Consider the following 21,140-nt stretch of genomic DNA (forward strand, 5'->3'; position numbering starts at 1 on the left):
TGTAAAAAATGGTCTAGTGACCCATTACCAATACATGAACATCAGTGAAAAACACGACCCCACCCACAACTTATGACACTGGAACCTTCAGAACAAAAGCATAACCAGAAGCCTTTACAGACTCGAAAACACGAAACACGGCATTAAATTACATTAATTACATCTCAATGCACACCTTTACTTTTTTCACAAACTTAAGAGGAACCTTCTGTCGGGCAGTTTATAATGGCGAGATTTTTTTAATAAACTTGTAACTTGTAATAAACTACAGCTGAAGCTAATCTTAAAAGCTACTGTTAATAAAGGTTGATGGGGATAAGTGGAAAATTCAATCCAGTGCAGACAAAAGGATAAACATGATTTCGATAAAGGAATTTGTAGTAAATCATTGTGTGGCTATTTTAAAAGCAGGGAACTTTATTTTGAAGGCAAATCTTTTGTTTTTACCGGATAAGGGGCGGGGCAACTTCAGTTTACTTTCCATCCTCTGAGAAGCTACTGTACAACCTATTTATGTCGATGTGTAAAACACGTCTGTAGGCAAGCAGATAAACAGCGGACACCAGTCAGCTCACACCTCCAGGTAGAACACAGTTAGCTCGACTGTTTGATTCTAGGAAGCTAGCTTCAGTTAGCTGCAAAGTGTAGCTGTTAGCTAATGTTTACATTACAGGCTAACAGCAGCGGGGCGTGATGTTGATGTTAGCTTAGCTTCACGAAGTTAGCTTGGCTGAAGTTATGAGCGCTGTCATAACAAGCGTGGACAAAACAGCTGTCACGCTCTCAGAGTTTCCAGCTAAGTTGTTAGCATCGTTAGCTAACACTTAACTTAGTGTGATGGCACTAAAAGCAGTAATATTACATTGATCAGTGTTTGTGCTGCAGCTGCCACCGTGTGGGTTTGTGTCATCGTCTTCCAGCTGTTGAGACGAAGATGGAGGAGAAGGAGGAGCAGCCGGAGAGGGGAGACACCGACACACACAGCTTCAGGTTGGTGAGCACTCATGTGAACCACACACAGACCTGTGCTTTAACTTCTAATAGATCAGTAAAAGAAGAGATACAGTAAATGGCTTGATCTCGTTTGGATCACGTGTTCCCTGACAACACAGTGGGAGATGAGGTTTGTATCTGGCTTTAGAGAGACGTGCAGTTCAGCAGTATGTTGTCAACATGCAGTACCGTCAACATGGCAGGTTTGTGAATGGACCTTGGCCTGAGATCATTTCCACTTCAGTCATAAGACAACTGTTGTTCTACTGACACGGCTGTAAAATGACTGGGTTTATAGCTCATTCATGAGATGATTCGTGGTGTATAAGGGATCTGGTGTCTGGTCAGTGTTGAGTTTAACTTAATTGTGCAATCTTGATTGCAGATTGTGGTATTTTTAAGGAAGTTATGTTTTGTTCTGCTTTCGTTTGTCTGTATGTTGTTTGTGAGCAGGATTACATTAAAGACACAGGACAGACTAACACATAACTTGGTGGAAGGATGCAGTATGGGTCAGAGCACAACCCATTACATTTAGGAGTGGATCTGGATCAGGGGGCAGACCCAGGAATTTATGTTCACTTTCTTTAACTTTCATTTTTTTTTCAACATTTTGGTAGATTTTTCAGGGAATAATTCCTGGATCTAAATGGAGAAAAATGTGACATGTTTAAAGAACTGATATTTATGAGTGTATTTCTTTTATATATAATACACTATGGTGATTATCCGTTGTACGTTTTGAGGTCTTCTGCACAATTTAAGTTACCCACTACCAGATGATGTTAGCAGGTGTTAGCATCCACCAGCGGATATAATTTGGTGCAGATCCACATCCACATGTTAGGTTGGTGGAATCCTAAATATGGCCATGTAATTTGGGGCTCAAGAGATCTGGAATGCGAAATTTATGTTTGGCACATAATTTATACGCTATACCTTAGTTTAGTTTGCTGGAGTATTTTCTGTTGCGATTTCTCATTGCTTCTGTTATTGTTGTCTGAGTCTGTCATGTGTGAGTTTAAGAGTTTTCAAACCCTCAATCTATTGCAATACCACACACATTGCTGTGTCTGCCAGTCTACGAACTGGCCAACAATGTTCGTAGACTGGTGCTGGTGGATTACGTTGCCCAATAATACCCACCTAATGCGGATTTGAAGAAAAAAACAATGTGTTGCCATCTAGGAGGGTGCTCAACAGCCTGCAAAGGGACAGAGGTTTTAATGCTCAAATAGCAAGTTGGTTTCATAATTTATTAATAGGCCTCATGTTGAAACATTTTACAGTGAGATTAGACGTGGTTTTAAGTAGACAAAGAAGACTTGTGCAAATAATGAACCAGCTCCCTAATCACTTTAAATGTGGAACACCCAAATCCTTAAGCCAGGACTTCTCTCATTTCACTCAGCGGTTTGATTCTACAGGAGCCACCAGAACCGTTCACTGACGCTCTTTTGATTCCTTACATGCAATACAGAATTATTTCCAATCATCAAATTTGGGATAATTTTTTCTACCGTAGCACTGCCAACAAGTATTTTTGGTTCCGGAATTTTTAACATCGATTCCTGAGGGAGAATGGATGAAATCAATCAGGTGTTAGGCAACATACAACGTGTCCGATCTGAAAGCCTCTGCAGCGATACAACACAGTCGTCGGGCAGCAAGCTGGTTCTGTGCCATCGGCTCCACCAGCTGTTGACCTACGTGGATGACTTGGACGCCAAAGATGAACTGCGTGAGAAAGTGGTCAAGACACTGGATAACGCCTTCCTCGTATTTGGCAAGAGAGCCAACACCCCGAAGAAAGGGCGCTTCAGGTGGAGAACCAATGTCACCTCTTCACTTGTCTTTCCTGTATGATGGAGGTGGCGATAGTGTGCGTTTGTTGTGTGCATGACTCCCTCTTTCCTCTGGTTAACCTCTGTTGCTATTTATTTTTCACATTCTTTCATGTTTTTTTTTCATTTTTTCAACGGACTGAATTATTACAGGCCAACAAAACACACTTTGGATCTTTGGTAAATGAACCCCTCCAGTCCAACATGTGTTTCAGACCACGGAAATGAATTATAATGGATTCTATGAGTTAATGCACAAGGATGATATGTCTCATTATGTGGTAACTGTAGCAGCCTGACTGGGTTGTTATTGCAGCACAGTGCTTATACTGTGTTTAGCTTACTGTCACCTGGGGCTCCTTTTTGGTTTTCGGAACACTGAATGAAGCTCTTTGAATGTACATTGGGCATTATCCATCTATTCCTGATGATTCTTATTTTGGTGGGTAATTCTGTGTACATTTTTTTCCTTCCATGTCCACAGGCTTCACATGGTGACGTGGAATGTGGCCACAGCTGATCCTCCAGACGATGTAACCGTGCTTCTCAATCTGAACTCCCCAAAAAGCCCGGACCTCTACGTCATCGGGTAGGTGGCGACAGCGTCGGACGTCTGGTTATATAACTGGGTATCAGAAGAGTGACTCACAATTAAATCTGTGTGTTTGTGTATGTGTGTTAGTTTGCAGGAGGTGTACTCAGGGCCACTGAGATTCGTGTCAGATGTTGTATTCAATGATCCATGGAGTCATCTGTTTATGTCAATCTTAGCACCACGGAATTACGTTAAGGTACAGATCCTCTCTTAACACCCTCTTATACCTGCACTCCTATTAGAAGTGTAGTACAGATAGTGGAACATATAGTTTATTTTTGTTTCATTTTCGGCAAGTTAGACCGTTTGATGGCCAGAATTTCAGTGTTATGTGATTAGTTATTACCATCACCTAGATTTACTTAAAATGCTGACTTTAGAGAGTTTGCTGCAGTTTAGTCTCAGTGTGGCCATGTGTGTGTTTCAGGTGTCCTCTATCAGAATGCAGGGTTTGCTGCTGCTCTTCTTCTCCAAACTGCAGCATGTTCCCTTCATCAGCGACATCCAGGCCACATACACACGTACCGGAATTTTTGGATATTGGGTAAACGGCAACACACGCAAGCTGCTTTCATATCCACTGAAATCTGGATAATCTCCTGAAGTTATCCAGGGGGATGTATGTGAAAACGCAAATGTCAGAGTCAGTGGCTGCTGATATTCTGCAGAGTTTCTCCTGCCAGCTCCCGTGTAAAGTGGGGGGCATTGATGTTGTTTCTAAATGCAAAACTGAAAATCAAACGTAAGGAATACAAATATCTCAGGATGAAATAGAGTAACATCTTTTTGTTTTTCATCTTGTGAATGTTAGAAACAGCATCAATGCCCCCACTCACTTGCGGTTAGTGCTGCCTGCTGCACTTCCCCTCAGCATACAGATTTCTTTGTTGTTGTTAACACGTCTGACTGGTGAATCTCCTGCTTTCTCCATATGTATTATTATTTTCATTATATCAACCGGTCTGACCCGGCTTTAATATGATGGTTACCCAACTGTTCCTGGTCTCTCTCCCTCCCTCCCAAATTAAACCTGCCTGTTGTTTAGATTACCCACAATGGAACTTAATCATTTAATCAGCTTTTTTGTCTTTGTCAAAGCTGCTTCAACTGATGCTGACCCAAGTGATATCCCTTTAGGCCATTTATCCAAATTCACCCATGAAGCTTCCTCTAGAGCCACAAAGGGCTTTTTGCCACTTCATTCTGAAACCCTTTAAAGAGACTGTGTTGTGTACATTTTTTGCAGTTCCCCTTTTTTTTTTTTTATATATATGATTTATTTGTAGAAAGAAAATTACGAAAGCAAACAAAACACAACAACAACTGGCTGTTAAATGCTTGCAGTGGCAGATGATATTTCATACACGTGCTTATGCTCATTCTTATCTCTGGTGCTATCCCAGCATCTCTGGTGCTATCCCAGCAGTTCCCCTTTTAATAGGGAATGCAATAAAATATGTGTTTAAAATATGTCAAAACCATAGCACAGAAACAGAAGTAAATGTTTTAAATCTCATCTTCATTTTTTAGAAAAAAATCAAAAGTAGCTCATGAGCTGTTCTTTGCACTTGTTATAAGTTGATAGTTATGTCTTTTTGCCGTAGTTGTAAATATATAAATATACTGATACGTTTCTTATGTGGTTGAAAGGTTCAGTGTGTAGAATTGAGTGACATCTAATAGTGAAGTTTCATGTTGCAACTGAATACCCCTCACCTCACACTCCACTTCAAAACATGAAAGAGAACCTGAATTTGAATCTAAATTGTCTATTTTCGGCTAAAGAAAACAACAATTCATTCAATTTAGATGAAACACACTAGTGAAAACATAACTAGGATTATTTTTGTTTATTCAAATTTCTGTCAATAGATCATTTCACCTATATCTTCCTAACTAGACCTTTAAAAGTGGAAAGTCTGATGCTACTTAAACAGAACTCGTTTTTTTTCCTGTTTCTAATATCTGCCTGTTTGTCTCTCAGGGGAACAAAGGTGGTGTTTCCATCCGTTTGTCTTTCTATGGCCACATGCTCTGTTTCCTCAACTGTCATTTGGCTGCTCATATGAAATATGCCACTGAGAGAGTAGACGAGTTCGAGTACATCATGGACACGCAAACGTTTGCATGTAAAAAAACTCCAAGAATTGCTGACCACAAGTAAGCAGCTGCATAGAATAACCAATCTCCACTTTGCCATTAAAATTTTTTCATTATGGCTAATATGAAGCTTCATCTCATCGTATCTTAAGTCTGGTCTTTTGGTTCGGAGATCTCAACTTCCGAATTCAGGACCACGGCATGCACTTTGTCCGCACCTGTATCAACAATCAAACCTACAACCTGCTGTGGAGCAAAGACCAGGTTTGACACTTAAAGAATCTTCCCCAGATTTACAGCTCAGTTGTACACCAGCTTTAATGGATGGTGCGTTTGGGTTTGTGTTGTCCTTTGCAGTTGATCATGATGAAGAAGAAAGAACAGACACTTCAGGAGTTTGAGGAAGGCCCTCTGGACTTTCAACCCACGTACAAGTTTGACTTGAACTCTGATACCTATGACAGCAGGCAAGTTACTCATAAATTTACTTTTTTTAATCCCCTCCATCTTAAGTACCTGCTTCTTAAAATATTATCTTGTATATATTTCCTCTACACCTCTTTTCAACTTCACAGGCTCTACAAGACATGGTTTGGCTTTAAGTAAGAGCACAAAGTCCATTTTTATCCAAATCTCCATTCAGGTTAACCCTTTATTTAATCAACCACTGCAGTTTATGCGTATACACAACTTTTAACATGCAAGGAGTATACTTGTTTCCTGCGGGAACCATAGACAGTATATAGAGATGGGCGAAATAACAGCTTCCAAAAGTGAAACCAAATCATCCGAATCGCCCTAGTGGCAGCCTGCAGTATAGGTCACACTGAAAACTTTATTTATGTAGTTCTTATCACACTGATGAATGTTCATGGGCTCGTGGCTCCGTTAAGATTTTATTTCAATTTTTGATGATGATCTCAAAATTACGTCAAAAAGGCACAAGATGGAGGTTACTGTATATGAGATATGTTAACTTCATTGTTGAAGCATTGTCCATCTTTATATACTGTACAGGCATCGGTTGTGACTTTTAAACATTAACAAGGATGGGTTTTATCTGTGACACGCTCCAGATGAAACAACAAGCAAAAAACTAACTGCCTTTTCAGTCACATATCAGGTTGTGCCTGATAAGAAAGGACTGGAAAGCTTGTTTTATTACTGAATACTGTTTGAGATCAAGCAGTATTCAGGAGCTCAGGAGATGATTTTGTTGTTAAATGTACCCTGTTTAGTTTATGACCACTAGTGGCTATAAGTAGCAATATTATCTTTATGTCTAGTTTGGACTATTTCACTGATGACCGGTGGAAATTATATTACACAACAATCCGGCATTAAGTATGTTTAATGTGTTTGCAAAACTTTACACATTATCAAAGAAAAAAAGTCTCAACAAATGCAGTGGAAAAGGTGTACAGCATATTTATTAAGGGTTTAACCAAATGGGGTTTGTGGGAAACAAAACCTAAAGGAAACTTTTATTTCATAAAAGAACTCTACGGGGTGCCTTTAAATAGCAAACAGTGGTCTACATTAACCCACATTTAACCGACTGTTGTTTATGTAAAAGTGTTGAAACAGAAAAGCTGCTACATAACAGCTAACGTGCATGCTCATTAACAATATGTACTGTATAGTCTGTACAGTCTTTTTAAACAATGTCACATAATGTGACATTGTTTGATTTTGTCTCTATGTGCATTCATTAAATCAAAGACCAAAGCATCATGCATACTAATGTATATATGACAGTGTGAAGTCTTTCTAGGTCCTTTAACGAGATTCAGTTCTGGGAAATACATTTTGGATTTAATTTAAATCTCATAAAGGAATAACATTTTGAAATTAGGACTTTTTATGACAAACAGTCAAAGGTCAACTAAGCTGTGGCATCATAATGTTCAACAAAAACATTCAAAAAACATTATTTTAAGTACTTTGGTCTGCATATATTTATAAAAAAATACAGAACTAGAGTTACTATAAACTAACTATAAGAAATGTTCGTATTGCTTAGTGTGGAAAATACCCTCTATTTGCTGAATGCTTTCAGGTTATCACTTATGAAACTAAAGTTTCTTACTCCAATTGGCCTATCCTGGAGGGAAGAGTTGTTTCATAATTATTTAGGAGTTAGACATTTTTCTGCTTCCCACCTCTCTCTCATTTATCATCCAGGACCGGACAACAGTGGTGATTCTTGCTATACATCTTTGAATGCGTTTTCTGACTGAAGCCCTTTCCTCTCTGTTGCATTTGTCATGTGTTGCCCACCTGTCCAGTGGGAAGAAACGCAAACCTGCCTGGACAGACCGGATCCTGTGGCGGCTCCGGCCCAAAGACTTAACCTCTGATGAACAAGATGACAACTCGGAGGTAGTGAAGAAGGTCAAGGAGCTGGAGGAGAAGGAGGAGGACGAGTACCCTCTGAGGATCAGGCAGGACATGTATACCAGCAACATGGAGTTTACCATCAGTGACCACAAGCCTGTCATTGGCATCTTCACACTTGAGGTGAGAACCTGTTACACTGACTGTTCTCTGCACAATGACAAAGATACAATTAACAATCCTTACGTGTTTTTGCTCTATAAAATGTCTTAAAATATCTATAAGTCACACTGTTGCTCTCTCCAATATGCTCTATGCTACAATGAACCTATACATTATGGGTTATTTTAACTGAATCCTACAATCTCTTAAAAAAAAAAGTGGCCCGATGCATTTTGATTTCGGGTTGTCCATCCAGCCGTCGCATTTTGTGAACACAAATCTCAAGAGAGCCGTGAGGGAATTTCTTCACATTTTTTAGTCCTCACTTGGACTCAGGGATTAACTGATTGGATTTTGTTGGTCAGAGGATAAGGTTACTGCGACCTCACAATAAAATGTTTGGTCTCGTGAACGTAACATTTCAGTAACACCTTTAGGAAATTTTTTCAAAATCTTAATGAAGTTCACTTGACCTGATTCGAATTTGGTGGTCAAAGGTGACGTCTCAATGTTTTGCCTTTTGAATGTAATGTCTGTGATTTATAAACAATATGAAAAATTAGTTATTGTGCTTTCCCAGTCTTAGGAGTTGATTTTAAAGGATAATTGCTCTATATTGCAACTGGGGTTTTACTTTAATACTATCTTTCGCCATTCTTTCTACTGTTTACGATGTTATACTCAACAAAGTAATTGCTGAGATCTGCACCATTATTATCATCATCAAAAACTGAATACTGTTGAAACTGGGCTGAGAAGTATCGGTGAATAGCACAGGGGAGGGAAACGAACTGCAGGGATTCAGGTCAAAGCTACAAAAGCCATGAGAGCTGAACAGAGCTTCCATTGTTATCTCTAACACAAACCTACAGTTTAGCTGCTGAATAAACATCAGAGCGGCTCTATGTACGTAGCCATCACCTGTTGCGAGGCTGTGACCTGGCATGCTCTTGATCAGACTGTCTAACTTCTCTTTCTTGTTTTCCTGACTAATTATTAGCGATGCCATTCTGTTTCCAGATCCCCCACTTGAAATGTACATGCACTTGCTTTGCACAGATTAATTTGTAAACTTATTTACTATCAAAACTAAAATTGTATTAATACAGAAGATTATTTCTCCACTCATCCAGCTGAGGAAGATGTACGAGACTCCTCTCGTGCATCTGCAGGCGGAGGGTGAATGGTGCGCAGACATTGATGCCATGGTCCTTTACAGCCCTCTGCAGCCCTTCCGCTCCAGTTCATGGGACTGGATTGGACTTTATAAGGTCAGTTTAATAACACAAGGTAACCAATGCCAGCGTGTGATATTGCAGTAGGTGAGTCATAAATGTTTCTATGACATTCAGGTTGGATTCTCCAGTTTGACAGACTACATCACCTACACGTGGGTCAAAGACGATGAGGTGGCTTTCAATGAGGAAGTCATACAGGTAGTAGATTTGAACCAATAAGTAAAACGACGATAAACCTCCCACAGTTTAATGAGTGTGTCTCTGTTTCTGTAGGTATATGTTAGTAAAGAGGAAATCCCTGTGCGTGGAGGAGAGTGTGTGCTGTGCTACTACAGTAATACTCTGCGGGGCATCATTGGAATCAGTGAACCATTCAAGGTGAGTGAATGATGTATTAGTATTTTTAAACATCTGATTTTAACAAAGTACCTGGTCTTGTTCATAAAGCTCCAGGGTGATCTGCCTCTTTCTCTTTTAGGTCCACGAGTCCAAGGTAGCCAATGAGGAAGGCTTGCTACATGACCAGATTACCAGACTAGACAGAATTGTAGCAAGTTAAGGTGTTCGAGACTGATCTCCAGGAGTCATAGCTTTGATTTAGTGTAAAGATGAAACAGTTTGGACCTGGATTTCCTGAACTATGACCAGATTTTTCATAACTGTGCTTCTTCACCGGTCAGTGAAAGAGCAGATTAGGAAATGCCCCACTGGCCTCTCTAATGCTACTGGAGTAGTTTACTTAACACCCCTGTGGTCAGTACACCTTTTTTGTACAACTGGTTCCTATGGTCACATTCTCTCTACGTGTGTTAACAAGAGTCTGAGCTCTGAAAACCTGCGACTGGGCACATTACACTGGAAACTTAGAATTAATTTAGCTTTAGCCGGAGCAAAGAACTGCCAGCTTTATCTTGTGGGCTAAAATGTGGTACACAGTGAATGTCAGGTGAAAGGAAGGGGTCAGGTAACTTAATGTAGTTTGACCTTTGTATTCGGCCTGTTTATAAAAATAATCTGCAGATGGAGCTTCAGCAAAGGCTGAGACCAATGATGGTTTATTGAGATGGGCGACTTGACTCTAGTTCCTCCCCATAGTACAAAAATGTAACCAAAATATCTCTGACACAGAGGCTATCTTGTGCTGGTGACGTTAATTAAAGCCAGAGTCTTTGCAGTAGTATGAAGCTGCACTAGAAAGGTCATGCTGATACCTGCCTGTCCAACTGTAAATCAATCTCAGCTGTCAATCATAACATTTCACCCTGTTTTATACCATCAAATAACTAATGAACTTATCTGAAAAGAAACACGTCAGTGTGATAAGAACGACCTAAAATGATAGAAATCATCTAAAGGAACATTTATTTGGTGTGTGATTTGACTTTTTAGCTTGGTCCATTTGCCAGCTGCTAACATGGAGGGTGTGTGTGTTGGTAACCTGCAGCCAACCACCAGGGGGCAATCTTAAGGTTTTGGCTCCACTTTTAAAAACTGTCATGTCGTCCATCTTTATATGTAAGTCATTGGCTGAAATATAAAGCTCATTCAGCCTGTAAGTGTACTAAGAGTTCAGTTAAGACTCACAGGTTTTGACTTTTATTTCCAGATATTTCATATCTGGAATATCTTTCGCCTGCTATCATCTCTAATTTCGATCTCAAAGTCACTCCTAATATCTCCAGGATATTTGTCTTAACTTAAATGGGTACATTGCAAATCTACTTCAGCATACATTTTGATGGTATTAATTTCTCAAAATTTAAACAAATCCACGTTAAAAAAAAACGGCTCAAATTGTAGCCTACAGGTAACTCATTCACATCTCACACTTGATTTTGTCTGTGGGGGGTGCACTGTGTTAGACTGAAAAGCCCTGAGTTGGATGTAATGAAAAAGTAGTAGGTTAAGTGTGTTGTAGGATGTGTTACGGCCTGCTGCTTTGTGTGAACAGTTCAATGCGTTAGTTCAAAGTTAAAGGCTGTGCTCATGAAGAAACGTTTGAAGACTTCCAAATGCTGTCAGAGCTGCCTTCATGAGGCTGAAGGAATAGTTGGAAGTTTAAGTAAGTTGAGAACAAACTTATTACACTGAATAAAAGGAAAAGGGAAATGCAAAGGTAACAAAGCCCATTGGCAATTTGTGTTTTCAATTGCTAACAAGGTTAATGCATGGTTCACTGCTGAAGCAACCGTTCATTGCTGAATTAGCAAACATTCAGAGGTGGGTATCCATGAATCACTCTCGTAACTAGATTGTCTTAACTTGATTTAGGTTAAGGCTTAAGTTTCCATGTGCTCAGTTGAGTCTGTCCTAAATCTTTGGATTAAAAAGGATTTCCTGTTGAAGGGGAAATCAGAGCTTCGTATCTGTGGGAGAGAATTGTCAAAAAGAAATGCTGTATTTAAAATAAGGATCGAGTCAGTTTATAACCAGCGAATGTTACCTCAAACTGTTGACGTTTATAGAACCACTGAACATAAAGTTGTTCAGTCACATATCTCATTACCACCAGGGAGCTGGTAGCTCTGTCAGCTGCCAGGATCCAGAGTCTTATAAATGAGGATTAAATGGGTCCAATGTCCCGATCTTCTACAAAACATGTGAATCACATAGAGAAATGTGTGTGACATTTTATGCTCTTTGTTGAAACTTGGCCTTCTCCACTCAAATTGGAGAGGAAACTGAAATGGCACTTTAGTTTGGTGAGCCCACACACTTATTTTACTGACGTAGTTTTTGGTACTAGATAATGACTGAAAAAAACTTTTAAGGGCGGAAATTAAGTGAAATTCAAATTTATGGAAGTGAAGAATTCCTTGTGTAAGATTATCTAATTTAATATGTTTCCTATCCTGAAATGATTGCTGTGTATTGAAAGCTGGACCTTTTTGTGGTTTTAAATGTTTATTAATTTAAATATGTTAATAGTAGAGTTTGTTACTTTGCTGTGTGAGTGGACTGATTCTAGGAAGATAAGAAAATATGTATAAGTTTAGATTTTCTCCTCATAGTATTGTAAAATAAACGTGTTTGCTCTTGGAGAACTTGAAACATAGATATAGAAAATAAAACTTTGACTTTTTGAAGATTGCTTATGACTCATTTTCAGCTCGCTGCCTCGTTAACCTACCAGCATTTCTTCCGATTTATAGTAACCCTCCCACCCAAGTTCTGTTTGTGGCATAACAGTCAGATGGAGAACTCCATGATATGTTACACTGATGATTGTTATAAATAAGTACAGACAGCTTTACTCATTTTTATTGGTGTGTTTTAAGAGAAACATTAGGATTCAGCAAGTGCCTTTGAAATGATTGTCGCTTTACAATTACTGTACTTTACTATGCTGCTCAATTTTGAAACAATGTGTACTATTAATATACATACGATTATTTGATCATAACACGGCGTGGTTTTCATGGCCTTTTCTTGTTAGGAGAAATTTTGGTTTTTAGTATTGCTGTTCTGAACTTTCCGCTCTCTTTTGCTGAATGCTACTGGCTTGCTGGAATGAATTATATTAGCTGTTGTTTATTTTATTTTATTTTTCTAACTAAAGAGAAACATATTTTCTCAAGTAGTGATGAAACGAAATGTACTGTAACAGAACCAACAAATGTATGGCAGATATTAAAGTACTTATATATGATTACTTTGTGTGTATGTTATATGTATGCATGCATGTATGTATGTATGTATGTTTGTGTATATATATGTACCATGTTCCTACACCATTATTGCATGGTGGTGCAATAAGTCCAACATATTGCACCACCATGATCCTAAGGTGTAGTAATATGGTGTACTTCATGGAGGAGGATCTGCTCTTATAGAGCTCATTCTAAGGAAATGGAATAATAATACACTAATGAAGACATTATGAATATAACATTTCATTTTTACCAATAGATCCACCTAAACACGACATACTTGACCTTTAAATTAAATATGGGCGTATTTTAGTCATTTAATGAACTACATCAAACAGCAGATACAATTTGAATTCAACCAATGAGATTTGTGATTGTGTATTTATAGATAGATAGATAGAGATATATATATATATATAATGAGGGGGACAAACTAATTAATAGGATTGGAGCCAAAATAATCATCAAATCAAATCAAATCAAAAAGAATCAAGAAAATAAATTTCAAACCCAGTTTTGATCATACTACTACAAATATAATATCACAAAATTCAAACTTAATTTCATATAAATGCTGCATTGTGAAATCAACCACGGTCATGTGCAGAGCTCTCCTGTTGCTGACTGTTCAGAAGTTGTGTATGACAATGGACTCCCTGTGCTGGGCGCAGATGACCTCATCGACGTAGAGAGAGGCGGCCTTCATGTTGATGTGATCCTGCAGCTCGCGCTGGCAGCGAACCAGAGCACACTGCGCCTCCTCGGACCGGGCCACTGCCTCACCCAGTCTGAAGTTGGAGAGATACAGAGACTTGGTTAGATCTTTTAACAAGACACCAGCGTGTATGAGAAGGACAGCAAGGAAGTAGGAGCAAGTGTTGACACAGCATCAGGAATGAAGTATCAAGGAAATATCAAATATCAATATTTCCTTGGTTTTATATTTCTACTCATAATGGTTGACCTGTTAAATTTGCCATTTTAATATAATAATTTATTCCTATTTGTATTATTACTAGTTTTCTTTAAATTAGCAGCTATAACATCTGTGTATTCCCACAGGCATCTTTTCACTTGTTTTTAATGTATCTTCTCTTCACATTAGACGTGGATGTTCCAGGTCTTACTTGCGGATGTGGGCTTTGAGCTGCTGGACCTCAGTGAGCAGCTGCATCTGCGCCGGATCGTGACATCGCTCTCTGTCAGGCCTCTGGTGACGCAAATCCATCCGGGCCTGGGCCAGACTCAGGAACTCTTCCTTCTGTGTGATGGCCACCTGGAGATCCTCTCGGATCTTCTGAACGCTGGAAAACTCAGACAGAACCTAGAGAGGACGGACGTTTGACACCAGGGTCAACCAGTGGTACATTTGCACAAAGTTTATATCAAGCTACTGATACTTCGACACTAAACAGGACCAAACCAATGAATAATGAAAAAGCTGTACAAATAAATTATTGAGCAAATAAGATGAAGTAAAACAAACAACTGAATGTATTTGTAATGCACATTATATTTCTATCTTTAATAAATATATTTTAACCTTTTAACATACAATATTACTAAGAGACTATGACCACATTGGGTTTGTTGTTATTAGGTTGTAACAACACAGCCTGATGATTTTTGCATCCACCATGAACCATTGGCTGACTATTGAGACTAAAATACTGTTTAAAGTCTTTCTTTAGGCTGAATAACAAAATAAATGATTTTTGTAAAAAATTCAAATTCATTAGCAACAAAACAGACACTGACTGGGTGTGACCAGTAGCTTATAGTGGCTAACATTAGGACACTTAAATATGTGTAACTGTAATTAAAGGTTTCTGATTTATTACGTCTACCTACTTGTTTTATTGACATATTTTAAATGAAAACAGGATTTTAAATGATAAATCAAACAATTTTTTACTAAACTCTAATTATAATAATAACATCTGCCGACTTCTGCCTGAATATTTTTCCTCTCACCTCACTCGCTTTCTCTGCACAATATACACCACACCCCTCCACTGCTCTGCTCTTCCCTTTACCTTGTTCAGTTGACCCTCCATCTGGTTCTTGGCAGACTTGATTTGATTGATGTTCAGCTGAAAGGCTATTTTTGTAGCCTGGACCTGCTTCTGCATGTCAGCAGCCGTCTGGTCCAGGACAGACTCCGCGAAGGCCCGCAGTGACAGCGAGTTGGTCTTCTGCTGCTCCGCTTTGGCTATGTTCATCTCTGAGGTGCTCTCCCACTGCTGAGGAGTCACTGCCGAACTGAGAGACGGAGACATGTGAACCCAACACCTTTGAAGACCTGGAACGTACAGTACATTTCATTTGGCGCATTTGCAGAGTGTGGAAATGTTGAGGGGAATATGAGAGACCAGACAATGATTTCAAATCCTCCAAATATTTTCACCTTCACAGGGTAAAGATCGTCGTAGCTCACCTCGGCGAAAGACTGTTGTTTTTTTTGGAATCCAGCTGCGTTTTGATAGAATTGATGGTCATGAGGGTGCAGGTGTGGTCGATGCACTGAGCCTTATACTTTTCCTTCAGATCTTCCTCTAAATGGTACCTGGCAGATTGGTTCAGTCTGGAACACACAACAATATGTTCTGTCTTGATTTTACAGTCAACTCTAGCCAGGGACTTGATATTCCTGCTGGTTTTCAAGACAATAAACATTTAAAAATCTAAAAGGTTTGCATACATTTGAGTCCGCACAGTCACACCTCGTCCATCCCTCTTACCGAATCTGCTCAGATATCTGCTCCACTACACGCTGCAGGAGGGTAGCTGCCCCCTCTGCAGCATCCCCCTCCCTCTGCAGCTCTCTGGTCACCTCATCCTGCTGGGTCTCAGTGGGAGGACGGTTGATCCTGCAGGAAACAGAATACATTAATAACGCTTTTATCACCTGCATATCCATCCTGCTGCTGAACTGGAAAAAAATGCACAAATGTTCTCAATCTTTAGATTCAAGCTTTATTTGCTGATGTTGTCTGATGGACGAAATGCTTTTAACTTAATTTGTCTCATGTCTGCATCCTCTGTTAGCATCCAGCCATAGATCATAAAGGCTAAAGAACCAGTCCATGCATCCATTCTCTTTTTGCCAATGCACAAACGTACAGCAGATTGACCATTAACAACACAGGTAGATTCCATGTGTAATCGTGCTTGTCAATAAAACCCCAATTCTGATTCTTACTCAAGTATCTGGACTGTGGGATGAAGACACGGCAAGAACATACAAACTCCACACAGAGAGGGCCCAGCCAAACTGGGATTAAAACTAACAACTGATTCATTATTAATGAATTTTGACCTTCACATTGTGAGACGACAGTGTTAACCATTCCATCACCATGCTTCATCATGACTTGATGGCATAAAACGCATAGGCGCAACTCCTGATGACAGTAATGATGGCTCTGTTCCATTCAGGTGCACAAGTGTACCACATTAAAAGTTATTCAGTGTCTGACAAATTTAAATATCTGCAATAAAAAAGCCTATAGAACAGAATGGGATGATAGATGTGACATAATGGCTTTACATTGATTGAGGAAGGTCCGGTGCAGGAATTTCCCTATAACGTGTTATCATTTATGCATAAACTTCACAGTGACAGAAAAAGTTTGTGTAGAAACTTTAGACTGAGTTCCTGAAAAATAAAGATGCTTTCCAAATCGGTAAGACGAAAGATATATATGCTGCAAGGGACAATTAGGAAGTATCCAAACACTACATTGGATCTCTGTATCTGAAAGAATTTTTCATAAGGATAAGTATCATGATACAGGAGTTATATCTCGCTGTGTTACGATATATTGTGATACTCAGAGCAAGGCAATTATGTAATTGTAATTTGATGAAAACTGGTTCTCTGATAGACTTCTCGCTCAATGTAAGTTGGTATCTGTGGTTGGGATCGGCCCCAGCTCCCCCACGTGAGCCACGAAGGACAAGCGGTACAGAGAATGGATGGATGGAAAACTCATATGAAAACCAAAGTCAACACTGCTATCTAGTGGTTGGGGGTTTAAAGACAATGTGAAAGGAACCAGGCTGCAAAGAGTATTTGACTGTAAATTATCAATTCAAAATCAATAGTGTTTTTGCGAAATTTCACATCCTAATACTCAAGTGCATCACTATTTCCTTTTACATCACTTCACTGTAGTTAATTGTTCCTATGGCTAATCAATATCCTCATCTTCCAGCCTCACCTCTCCTGCAGACAGAGAGTAGTGACCCTCAGAGGCTCCTTGCAGGCCTCCAGCGCCTTCACCACCCTGCCCTGGAACGCTGTGAGGTTATCAATCTCCTCAATGATCTCCTCCAACTTCAGCTCCAACTCCTTCTTCAGGAACTGGATGTCTTTGACCCTCTGATCTGAGAAGCAGATGAATAGAGCGTTGCAATAAAGCCTGAACATCAACCCCTCCTCACCAATCACAGACATTGTCGCCTACTCACCAAGTTGTATGTTGTCATTATGATGCATGCGTTTAGATGCCTTATGAGTCTCTTGGATCAGCCTCATACATTCTCCGCTGAAGAGCTCTGACTTCTTCCTTGTGACCTCAATACTCCTGAGATCAGGTGGAGCTGTTTGCTGTGGAGTGCTTTGGTCCATGTTGCTGTAGTTTTAACTCCTGCATTCACCACCAACATATTAATATTCATTTTTGTCAAATTTGTACAATAAATGTAATTCTGTTAAAGCAGGTCATAGGTTAACACACTTTCAAACTTCGAACGACGTATAATGGGAATTATTTTGTAATAATGATGATAAAAATAACAAATACAGCCAAATTCCTAGAAATGTCTACATAAGTGAAAGATGTTTATCATTCAAGAGTCATTGGGAAGTAGTGCTTAAGTAATTTCCCGTAAAGTGGACGAATATCAGCCATGAAAGGGTTTTTCCTTAATGATATGAAATGTTTGATTTAAAAAACAACGGGCCTTACGAGTTCTTCCAATAAACATTTATAAACTTGCTGTCGTTAGCCTCCTACCCTTAACAAACACACGATACAGTGAGCACCAACTTTACTTAATAACCCTTTGATACACAAGCTATGCAAACACCTTCTAATGTACAACATAGGTCCAAAGTTACCCGTATTAATTTCCTGTTTGATTTCATTCATGGCTCTGTGTTACTTTGTTATATTCCTTTAAAGCTTATTATTCTATGTCATCAAAGGGGCCTTCTCCTGTGGGTCTTGGAATCGCCCTCCTAAATGAAGAAAGCTCCATTAATGCCCTACACCAGGGGTTTTCAACTGCTTTGTCCCAGGGACCACCATTCTGACTAGAAAGTAATCCGCGGCCCACTGCTGGATAGAAGGAAGTTTTAACATTTGGTTTTCAATATTGGTTTTATTTAAAAATCTCAAAAAAATCTAGAAAAAATTGTAAAATACAAAAAAATGGTTGCTTTTCAGTGCTTAAGAATTGAAAACAAAATTAAAATGCAGTTTGTAGTTGTACTGCATCTCAGAACCATATGTACTTCAATTTATAAAGTTCATGACTTAAATGTACAGACATGTAGCTGAAATGTTGAGAGAACGTTAAAGTAACGGTGATCAATAACAATCAACATAAACTGGGGCTACAACTGAATAGGGAAGTTGACAAAGTACTGCAGAATATGTCGCAAATGATAATCATACAATATCACACAAACAATTGAGGCCTACTTAAATTTAACCTCATGATCACAAGCAGCAAATCCCTCCTACTGCGTGAGTAGTACTTCTGTGTGTGTGTGTCTAGAGCTCTCCTAAGAAATTGTTTCTCAACCAGCGAACGTGGTAAAGTTGACTGTTATTGCAATTAATTGTTTTGGCTATTATGCCAATTTATTTTTCTTATTACAAAGTATTTGTTTTTCGCTCTTTTGTTTTATTTAATATTTTCATTATTAATTCTGCCCTTTATATTATTTTAGACATATTTTTCTTATTTAAATATTTTTCATGATATTCAAGAGTAATCTGGAAATGTGTTGAAATATCAAAGCAAATTTCGCGGACCCCCTGCAATGCCGTCGCGGACCACCAGGGGGCCGCGGACCCCTGGTTGAAAACCCCTGCCCTACACGATTCTATAGATTATATGACATCAGAGGAACCTCCTCTATTCATTAGAGCTGGATTCCAAGACACACCCACAACTCGCATAGCCTACTTAAACTCTGGATGAATACAGATCTAAAGCAAATCAATCAGTCCATTAAGTATATATTGTCATATTTCAGGTTTTATTTTGTTGATCTAGCTATGATAGCTAGCCGGAAAATAAGCTAGCTAGCTATCACCTAGTTAGTATTGTTCATATTTCTCTTTCTCACTAGTAATGGATTGTAAAATAAGACTCTCATACAGCAGAGGGACAAAAGCAGCTGTGTGAAGTGACAGGTGTTCCTTAGTGAATACAAACTGTATGGGTCATTTTTGGTAAAAGTCTGTTTATAAAGTAAGAAAGGAAAAAGGAAAATAACGTTTTGTGACAATCCAAAACAAATATTTAATGAATGCTTAGAATAATAAATGATAAAACACATTTATTCACTGGAAAGAAATAGAAAATAAAAACAGAGCCGGGTCTCTTTTGACCCATGTTGTGTATCTAAGGGTTAAGCTAGCTGTTGGTCAGAGACGTGTGTTTTCAAACTATTAGCTACTAGCATTACAGAAACAAACATGTATCTTCATCCACCAAAGACCTACCTTGTTCCGTGAGGCTTAAAAAAACGTACAAAATCAAATCGTTTTTTATCCTCCTCTGCTCTGGGCTCCCGTAGAACAACACAGATGGTTACTATGGCAACAGTGTGTCACGGACGGACACGGATCTATTTTACCGGAGCTGACGTCACACACACACACACACACACACACACACACACACACACCATATATATATATACAGTGTTGTGCAAGTTCACACCTCTCATGAACTAGTTCAAAATTCAGTTCATACAAGTAAACATGATAAGGTTCACGTTCATAGTTCACCATTTAAATTCTGAACGAGTTCATAGTTCAGTTCATTTCATAGTTTTAAGGTGGAAAGTGAGAATGAAAGACTTAACTTGTTAAAGGAAACCTTATCCATCACTAGCCCTTGCCTTTACTGTCGGAATCTTTATCAGACAGTGTGTAAAAATCCCTCTCTGCTTTCTCTTGCCATCTGTATACAGTGCCTTGCATAAGTATTCACCCCCTTTGGACTTTTCTACATTTTGTCATGGTATAACCACAGATTAAAATTTATTTCATCGTGAGTTTATGTAATGGACCAACACAAAATAGTGCATCATTTGGAAGTGGGGGGAAATATTACATGGATTTCACAATTATTTACAAACAAAAATCTGAAAAGTGTTGAGTGCATATGTATTCACCCCCTTTACTGTGAAACCCCTAACAAAGATCTGGTGCGACTAATTGCATTCACAAGTCACATTTGCAAGTCACATAATTAGTAAATAGGGTCCACCTGTCTGCAATTTAATCTTAGTATAAATACACCTGTTCTGTGACGGACTGAGCACCATAAAATCCATCATAAGAAAATGGAAAGAATATGGCCCAACCGCAAACCTACCAAGAGGAGGCCGTCCACCCAAACTGCAGAGTCGGACAAGGAGAAAATTAATCAGAGAAGCAACCAGGAGGCCCATGGTTACTCTGGAGGAGTTGCAGAGATCCACAGCTGAGGTGGGAGAATCTGTCCACAGGACAACTATTAGTCGTCTACTCCACAAATCTGGCCTTTATGGAAGAGTGGCAAGAAGAAAGCCATTATTGAAAGGGATCCATAAAAAATCCCGTTTGGAGTTTGCCAGAAGCCATGTGGGAGACACAGCAAACATGTGGAAGAAGGTGCTCTGGTCAGATGAGACCAAAATTGAACTTTTTGGCCTCAATGCAAAACGCTATGTGTGGCGAAAACCCAACACTGCCCATCACCCTGAGCACACCATCCCAACAGTGAAACATGGTGGTGGTAGCATCATGCTGTGGGGATGCTTCTCTTCAGCAGGTACAGGGAAACTGCTCAGAATAGAGGGAAAGATGGATGGAGCCAAATACAGGGAAATCCTTGAAGAAAATCTGATGCAGTCTGCAAAAGACTTGAGACTGGGGCGGAGGTTCATCTTCCAGCAGGACAATGACCCTAAACATACAGCCAGAGCTACAAA

The 21,140-nt window shown here is 39.2% G+C and overlaps 2 protein-coding genes across 3 annotated transcripts; one reads left to right on the forward strand and one right to left on the reverse strand.

Annotated features, from left to right (window-relative positions):
• Positions 1–448: 448 nt before the first annotated feature.
• inpp5ka (inositol polyphosphate-5-phosphatase Ka) lies at positions 449–12,918 on the forward strand. 2 transcript variants are annotated; one of them, XM_053422355.1, is made up of 14 exons: positions 449–583; positions 886–990; positions 3,322–3,426; positions 3,520–3,628; positions 3,860–3,976; positions 5,417–5,592; positions 5,685–5,796; positions 5,890–5,999; positions 6,108–6,134; positions 7,821–8,052; positions 9,165–9,302; positions 9,384–9,467; positions 9,543–9,647; positions 9,748–12,918. In XM_053422355.1, the coding sequence occupies exons 2-14, from the start codon at positions 935–937 to the stop codon at positions 9,826–9,828; spliced, it is 1,452 nt and encodes a 483-aa protein (XP_053278330.1). In that variant the 5' UTR covers positions 449–583; positions 886–934; the 3' UTR covers positions 9,829–12,918. The 2 variants fall into 2 exon arrangements, with proteins under 2 accessions (XP_053278330.1, XP_053278329.1); XM_053422354.1 differs by having other exon boundaries at positions 5,890–6,134.
• Positions 12,919–13,470: 552 nt separating this feature from the next.
• tekt1 (tektin 1) lies at positions 13,471–17,552 on the reverse strand. The gene is made up of 7 exons (XM_053422128.1): positions 17,393–17,552; positions 17,143–17,308; positions 15,661–15,789; positions 15,357–15,503; positions 14,956–15,181; positions 14,047–14,243; positions 13,471–13,707 (listed from the first exon to the last, which is right to left on the reverse strand). Exons 1-7 carry the CDS (start codon positions 17,550–17,552, stop codon positions 13,548–13,550), a joined length of 1,185 nt encoding a protein of 394 aa, XP_053278103.1. The 3' UTR covers positions 13,471–13,547.
• Positions 17,553–21,140: the final 3,588 nt, after the last annotated feature.

The sequence above is a fragment of the Pleuronectes platessa genome, chromosome 5 (assembly GCF_947347685.1).
Source record: "Pleuronectes platessa chromosome 5, fPlePla1.1, whole genome shotgun sequence".
Taxonomy (NCBI): Eukaryota; Metazoa; Chordata; class Actinopteri; order Pleuronectiformes; family Pleuronectidae; genus Pleuronectes; species Pleuronectes platessa.